Raw genomic sequence first — 7,375 nt, 5'->3', positions numbered from 1 at the left:
TCCTCTTCCGGTTCACGCACAGCGCGTTCAGGTGACGCAAACACAAAAAGGGACAAAAACCGCGAGTTTTTTTCTTCTGGTTCCTCTTTCGATTACAGTTAGCCGGATTATTTATATCATTTGCTTTTAGGTATAGTATTTGAAGGTGATACTTTAGAAGAATGACTGAGTGATGGATACTGAGAACGACTCTGTCGAGCGGATACTTGTGACACAGCTCTTAATCTTTTATTTTGAAGATCTATTGCGTGCCGGAAGTTACAATGCCTCTGGAAAAGAGGCATCCTGCTGCAGTATGAGGACAAAGATTTATAGCAAAGCGACAAACAATTAGAGGTCCTACATGAATGTCGAAATGGTTGCATTTGTTCCGACCGTATGTTTTGGTGGGATAAATAATGAAAACCTATAACTAGCTTATTTGGCGGACACTGTTCAGTCCTCCGTGATGTCTCATAGTAAACATGGGAACGGTGAATGGTTTGTAGCAGTGCGGATGGCTGTCGGAACCGGTTTGTCCACAGTTTGTCCGTTTCATCAATGACTATGGATGTCAAAGCAGTTGTAGAGTTCGCCACAGTTACCAGAGGTCTCTCTCTGGTTTTACAGGTAAGGTTGAAGTAATTTACAGTTAAATGTAGTTGGGTATCTGTCACGTTTAGCCTTAATTGTATGAACTAATTCGGGGTACAGCGGTCAACACGCAGTGGCGGAGTTTCCTTAAAGTGCACCTCGGGTGAGGAAGACCCAGAAGGGTAGAGCTGGAATCCCTTTTGAGTTCTCAATCACCTCACACAGGTTTTCAGCTTGAACTAGATCTAATCTAGTTCAAATTCAACAAAATCTGGGAAGGAGCCAATTGAGTAAATACCACATCAGCAACTTAAACTATGTATAATTTTTCAGCGAACTTAGAGGGTTTAAAAATTAAAAAAGGTGGGGGTGTGTGGTTAAGGCATCTATCCCGTTTTGAATGGGCTACAACCCCAAAAACATGTGATACACAACTGACATTTAAACATGCCATCCCCTGATGTAATAGCGCCCTGGGTGGTGAACCATGCTTCTCAATCAAAAACTGTCACGGTCTACATGTGATTAGTGTTTGACTGTACATATAGTAACAAAGTGGATCTATTGCTCTTCAGGCTGTCCTGAACGCTGCCATCCCTGACCATGAAGCCGATGCCTTCAGGCCCCCTCGGACAGAAGAGCCCTTGTACCTGGACTCTGTGGTGGACTGGTTGTTTGGTGGCCTCGCTCACTGGGATGCTGAGCATTTTCTCTTCATTGCAGAGAGAGGATACCTCTATGAGCACAACTTTGCCTTTTTCCCACTTTTCCCCATCGTTTTGCGGGGCCTCGCTGAGACTCTGCTGTGGCCCCTCAGCAGTTGGCTCAGTGTGAGGGGCCGGTTGCTTCTGGCTGTTGCTCTGGGGAACAGCGCCTTCTTCCTGTTGAGTGTGGTTGCCCTGTATGCCCTGAGCAGAGCGGTTCTTCAGGACAGACGCCTCGCTCTGCTCTCCAGCCTGCTGTACTGCTTTACACCTGCCAATGTGTTCATGACCGCTGGATACTCGGAGAGCCTGTTTGCTGCTCTCACGTTCGGTGGTCTGTTCCTCCTGGAGAAAGGCTTCACCCTCAGAGCCTGCCTGGCCCTCAGCATCGCCACGGCAGCGCGGTCCAACGGACTGGTTAATATAGGCTTTCTTCTGTATCTTCCGTCACTGAATGCCATTTCACAGATTCGTGTGTATCGGGCAACAACTGAAGGGCGCAGTAAAGTCCTGCACTATATCTGGGTCATCCTCCGTCTCCTGCTCACATCCCTCTTTGGAACTGCAGTCATCGCGCTCCCCTTCTGTGCTTTCCAGTACTACGGCTACAGGACGTTTTGTACGCCGTCCACCTCCCTGGAGCAGATCCATCCGGCTCTTTTGTCCCTGGGGGAGCGGAGGGGCTACCGGGTGCCAGACGAAAACGGTCCGCCGCCACTCTGGTGCATGAGACCCCTCCCTTTGCTTTATTCGCACATTCAGGATGTGTACTGGGACGTGGGCTTCCTCCGTTACTTTGAGCTGAAGCAGATACCAAATTTTATTCTGGCTATGCCCATGGCTACGCTCGCCATTATGGCTGCCTATGCATATTTTCAGGCTAACCCAGAGCTGTGTTTGAGGCTCGGACTTTGGGGGACGGGACTGGAGAAACCAACACCGGGCTTCTTTAACCCCAAAGCCTTTGTGTATGTCGTTCACTCAACTGTGCTCCTCGTATTTGGAACCCTGTGCATGCATGTGCAGGTGAGAAAATCATAACTTCTTGTTACTTTTTGGAATCTGATGGATTTTTGTAACGCCAATTCTTTTTATTGGGCTTTTTCAGGTTCTCACCAGATTCATGGCCTCCTCATCTCCGGTGCCCTTCTGGATAAGCGCTCACCTCCTCCTCCTCAACGAGCCTCTTCTTCACCGAAGGAAGACCTCCAACCCCAATGTGCAGCTGCAGACTGACCCCAAAAACAGCTTCATGCACACACCTCAGAACCCCATCCTAGCACTGCTGCCACATTTTAAATCCTGTTCTCCCACCACTCAAAGCATCCTGGGTTATTTCCTCTCATACTGGATACTGGGCCTTGCTTTGCATTGCAATTTCTTGCCTTGGACTTGATTTAATACAGTAGTGTGAAGACAAAATGGGATATTTCTGTGTAGATATTTCATGTAAATACACTTATTTATGAGGGTTGCTGGGGCATATCAATAGAAATCTTTTTAACTTTTTAATATAAAATGATAATGGTAGTCTGCCTTGGAAAAAATGGACACATAAAATAAATATTTTTATGAACATCTGATTAAAAAAACTAAATCTCTGTAGGACAAAGTTGAAATGTTTTCTCATATTTACGTTGTCACCCAGTTTGAAATGCTCCCGAGATTACAAAAAATATCCATATATTTTGTGCTTGATTCGCACTATTGCACATTGTAATATAGAGTGGTTGCATGGTTCTACTTGAGAACATTATTACTGAAACTTGCATCAGAATCCAAATAAGTTCATCTTCCCTCACAAGTACTGCACGTTTAAAGCAAATACTCAACCTCAACGGCTTTTTTAAAAACTGATGTCAAAAATAAAAGCTAGGTTAATTTTTCTCAGCTTATATTTATTTTTCTTTGAATTTTAACTTTTCGAGGCACTGATGAAAATCTTTGAAATGTGTTTGTCACAAAATAATATTTACCAAAGGTGGCACTGGCAAGTTGGCTTCGAGGTTATTAAAACATTCGTTACAAATGAGCTTAATATTTGGTCATCCTTGAAGAGTTTAACCTTTAAGATGCATGTTAGTGACATTTGGAGGCATTTCTCCTGTGATTGAGCTCTTTTTTTTTTTTTTCAAATTTCACCTCAACAACTTGGCTAAATTGACCAATAAAAGCCCTTGTATAAAAAGCCCTCTTGTTTTCTGCTTTGCTCTAGTTAAATTGTCCAAACAGTGATATTGTATTGCCTCAGTTTCCTGTTCTCAGCTCACAAGAGCAGCCGCCCTGGTGCCATCATCTGTTGCTGCAGCCCATCTGCTTTAGGGATTACAGATGGTATTCTGCATATCTTTGTAAGTAAAATTTTATTTGTACAGTACCTTTCAAGATGAAAATCACAAAGTGCTTCAACAAACAGAATAACAAAATAAAATACACAAAGCAAAACAAAATCGGATTTTAAAAAATGCGTTTAGCTGGCCTTCAAAAGGAAGTCACAGAGAACTGATGTGAGTCAGAGGAAGGGAGCTCCAGACTTTTAGAGAAACAGAAAAGAAAAGCTCTGTCCGCTTGGTAGTGACAAAGTTTTATTTGAGCTTCTGTTGCCTTTCTATCACCTCTAACTAGTTTGCCCATTCGCCTTTAACCTCTAAACTCAAAAAGGCATTTTTATGCACACGACTGTTGCTCACTTGATGTTTCCTCTGTTTTGTGCTGTTCTCTGTAAACCTTAGAGAACAAAGGCCTGATGGAGCAGTAAAAGTTTCTGAAACACCATAACACAACATGTTCAAAGTCTCCATTTTGATGGTTGGTTTTAACTTCAGCAAGTCGTCGTCTTCACCATGTCTAGATGACTTAAGTGCGTTATTTTGCTGCCATGACTTGCGTCAAGTAACAACTCTTAGAGCAACAGAGTTGTTCTAAGGCACCAGAACGACTCTTAGGCATTATAGTGTCTAATAATGTTACTGTTGAGTATGTAATAAGGTTTTAACTAATAGTACAAATCACACTAAACAACTCGCATGGATAGTGTGAGCTCCATATTTGGATGTACTATTAAACCTAAAGCTCTGCATGTTATTCCCACCACTTTATGCTCAAATGTATTCACAGGAGTCATAAGATGATTGCATAAATACCAGCTAAGGGCGGCGCAGAGGGCGGTCCACTACCCCCAGCCATGAGCTGGGACTTGAGGTTCAGATGACCAGCTCGTAGATTCTTGTTCCAGTTCCACTATAAGGTCAATCTAGCCACCAATATATCATGTGACACTACTGAAGCATGAGTTCTCTGCAACTCCTTGCAGAGATCCCAGATGTAAGGATAGTCTCCCAACAAGTCTCTCCACCAAAAAATAAATAATTCAGTCATTCAGTCTTCTTTATTCCCTAGAAGAAAAAAATACTAATATTAGGATTTTTAATGGTGTTCCAACAATTAATATGTTTGACCTGTGAAGGAAATGCACCCACCTCAACTGGCGCTCCAGTATAAGAATTTCTAGGTCCGCTTTCTTGATTTGGCGGTCCAAATACGTGATTTCTTTATCCGTTTTCTCAATAGTGTTAAGGAGATGATGCCTGTATAACTCTGCTACTGGTAACTAGGAAATAAATTGATGAATATTAATTTTTAACAGCTTTAAATGCAGAATAAACATAAGTCTTTACTGTTAAAAACCCACTGAGTCGAGCCGTGCTGTGGAGGTTGGAGGAACCCCGTCCTGGTAGTGGCCAGCTTTTCTCTGTCAAAGGACAACAATGTACGAGTTGTAAAAGAATCTACCGATGGTAGTAACTAGAAAGAATGCTAGTATCTACTTCAGTATGAATCTCAGCTTCCTTCTTGGTGGCAGCAGACAGAACATCATCCTCCTGTTGTGAGGAAGAAATTATGTTTCAATAACCTTTAACCTCATGAAGCAAAAGCAGAGGTTAGTGTACTTACGAATGCAGGCTCTTCCCCTGTTGCAGTGGATGAAGGCTCAGCAACGTAAACAGCATCTGTAACTATTGGGAAGAGAAAGGTGGATGAATAACCACATTTAGCTGCATGTATGTGGTTGTGTAGTCTTAATCTGACATAGGTACCTGTGTCTTGGTTGGCCCCCGGTTCAGGTGAGCTGTCTGCAGAGATGCCTTCGGAAACAGGTCTGGGGGAGCTTTGGGTGATGGCCAGCCCCTCCGCCTCCGTCAGGGGCGGGATTAGTAGCTCACTGTCGATTTTTCGGGCCACAGCCCGTTTTCTGTTAGCTGAATGCAGCTCAGAGTGAATCGTTTTAAAACATTACAGGGGTATCTGCAAATTAATGGCTCCAACATTAATATGTACTGTTTTAAAATTGTGTCAAATTATAACAGGTAATATACTGGATGTTAAAGTGCGTTACAAAAGTATTCATGCATCTTTTTCACGTTCTGCCACATAACCACAACATTTTGGGGATTTAATCAGCCTTTTAAATAACAGACTAAGTAGTGCATAATTGTGAAATGGAAAGAAAATTATACGCAGTTAAGTTTTTTTTACAAATTAAAACATGGCTTGAATTCAGACATTGAATTTTTTTTTTCCAATTCTTCTTTGAAGGGCTGCAAATAACGATTATTTTATTAATCAATTATTCTATCATTTATTATGATGTATTAGAAATACATTAAACAATGCTAATAAGCAAATAATTAAATTACTTTTTAGGATAAGAAAATAATTTTATAGCCTAAAATGCAATAACAGCATTCCTTTAGTATATGCTTGATCATTTGTAGGAAAAGATGCATCTGAAGCTAAAAATGAATAATCTATTGATTATTTTTTGATAATCTATTGAATATTTTCTGATAATTGGACAGCACAAGGTACAGGCTGAATTACTTCACTGAATATATTGTTCTTTCAGCAAATTACCTTTTTTAAGTTCGTGTGCTCCAGTTAACAATTAATTGATTATTATAGCTGACAATTATTTCAGTAAATGATTAATTCAATTAATTGTTTCATACTTCTTTGCAAACTAACTATTTTTTTAAAGTCTTGTTTCATTCTGAGACCAAACAACACACAGATGGACTCTAACAAGTAGCAGACCTCTGAGGGTCATTTGTTGCACTGGACTTTATTTAACGGTGTAAAGGAAATTGAGAATAGATATTCACACAGCACTTTTGTTTGAGATTTTTATTTATAATTTTTTTTTGAAAACCCTGAAAAGTCAATCATTTGAATTTCTCTCTTAGATCGCAACCCACTTCCTCCATTATTATTATTATTATTATTATTATTATTATAGTCACAGAATCATTTTTCTTTCATTTCACAATCCCAATAAAATACATTGAGAAAATGCTACTTCTGCATCACACTATATATTTAGTAATACAATAAGGAAAAAAATAGTTTTATTTTATATGTTGAATTAACTACTGAATTATTGCCACAGGTATTCATGTCTTACCTTTCTGAATCATATTTTTATACTTCATTTTCAGTTGCATCCAAGTCCGCCTTTCCCCTGAGTTACACCTAAATGAAAACCAAATTTGATCCAACACACCACATTTTTTTTAAAAATACAGATAAATGACGTGGTGCATTCAAACTCACGCATTGACTCGGGCAGCAATGCTCTTCCATGCAGCCTGTCTCGCTTTAGCTGCTGCCGCCTTGTTGCTCTTTTTACTAAATATGTGAGCATGCTCTTCATAAGCCTGAAGGAGGACCCTCTGCTCTAGCGGCGTGAAATAACTCGATCTCTTTTTGGAGCTGTTGGTGTGTTCACTGAAAGCATCCGCATGAAGGCTTTGAATGGCGCTGGCGCATGCGCTTGCTTCTAGGTGAACCAACTCCGAGTCCACAGAACTCATGGAAATCAGCGGTTCTGATACCGAAGAGCTCCGGGTTTCTCCACTCGGAGTAAGTTAACTCAAAATTCACAGGCTGACCCAGAGTTCGTTGAGTTTTTCCATACTCCTATTGTCCTTAAAATTTAGCGTAGTTGCGTTCGTCATTTTTACGTTCTCGCCACCATAGATATAAAAGAGTAGACGCTCGCCTTGTGTCGCGAGCGGAAGGTTCTAGATAGGCAGGAAAAT

At 41.0% G+C, this 7,375-nt stretch overlaps 2 protein-coding genes across 4 annotated transcripts; one reads left to right on the top strand and one right to left on the bottom strand.

The window, feature by feature from the left end:
- The first annotated feature begins 59 nt into the window (after nt 1-59).
- Nucleotides 60-3,163, top strand: pigv (phosphatidylinositol glycan anchor biosynthesis, class V). Its single transcript, XM_032559368.1, has 3 exons — nt 60-609; nt 1,149-2,303; nt 2,386-3,163. The coding sequence occupies exons 1-3, from the start codon at nt 478-480 to the stop codon at nt 2,671-2,673; spliced, it is 1,575 nt and encodes a 524-aa protein (XP_032415259.1). The 5' UTR covers nt 60-477; the 3' UTR covers nt 2,674-3,163.
- A 232-nt stretch (nt 3,164-3,395) lies between these two features.
- LOC116717772 (uncharacterized) lies at nt 3,396-7,252 on the bottom strand. 3 transcript variants are annotated; one of them, XM_032559370.1, is made up of 8 exons: nt 6,888-7,252; nt 6,739-6,806; nt 5,375-5,536; nt 5,232-5,293; nt 5,105-5,158; nt 4,969-5,028; nt 4,753-4,887; nt 3,396-4,672 (listed from the first exon to the last, which is right to left on the bottom strand). In XM_032559370.1, exons 1-8 carry the CDS (start codon nt 7,145-7,147, stop codon nt 4,652-4,654), a joined length of 822 nt encoding a protein of 273 aa, XP_032415261.1. In that variant the 5' UTR covers nt 7,148-7,252; the 3' UTR covers nt 3,396-4,651. The 3 variants fall into 3 exon arrangements, with proteins under 3 accessions (XP_032415261.1, XP_032415263.1, XP_032415260.1); XM_032559372.1 differs by having other exon boundaries at nt 4,757-4,887; XM_032559369.1 differs by having other exon boundaries at nt 3,396-4,887.
- Between the last annotated feature and the right edge of the window lie 123 nt (nt 7,253-7,375).

This window comes from Xiphophorus hellerii, chromosome 3, assembly GCF_003331165.1.
Source record: "Xiphophorus hellerii strain 12219 chromosome 3, Xiphophorus_hellerii-4.1, whole genome shotgun sequence".
NCBI classification, from domain to species: Eukaryota; Metazoa; Chordata; class Actinopteri; order Cyprinodontiformes; family Poeciliidae; genus Xiphophorus; species Xiphophorus hellerii.
The sequence above is the reverse complement of the archived record's forward strand: the minus strand, read 5'-3'. Positions and strand labels throughout refer to the sequence as shown.

Excerpts from the sequence above, each read along its gene's own strand:
- pigv (XM_032559368.1), top strand. The coding sequence starts at position 478 with ATGGTTTGTAGCAGTGCGGATGGCTGTCGGAACCGGTTTGTCCACAGT. Across the intron at positions 610-1,148 it reads GTCTCTCTCTGGTTTTACAG|GCTGTCCTGAACGCTGCCAT; the intron begins GTAAGGTTGAAG and ends ATTGCTCTTCAG. Across the intron at positions 2,304-2,385 it reads CCCTGTGCATGCATGTGCAG|GTTCTCACCAGATTCATGGC; the intron begins GTGAGAAAATCA and ends GGGCTTTTTCAG.
- LOC116717772 (XM_032559369.1), bottom strand. The coding sequence starts at position 7,147 with ATGAGTTCTGTGGACTCGGAGTTGGTTCACCTAGAAGCAAGCGCATGC. Across the intron at positions 5,159-5,231 it reads CAGGGGAAGAGCCTGCATTC|GAGGATGATGTTCTGTCTGC; the intron begins GTAAGTACACTA and ends TCCTCACAACAG. Across the intron at positions 4,888-4,968 it reads CCACAGCACGGCTCGACTCA|TTACCAGTAGCAGAGTTATA; the intron begins GTGGGTTTTTAA and ends TTTATTTCCTAG.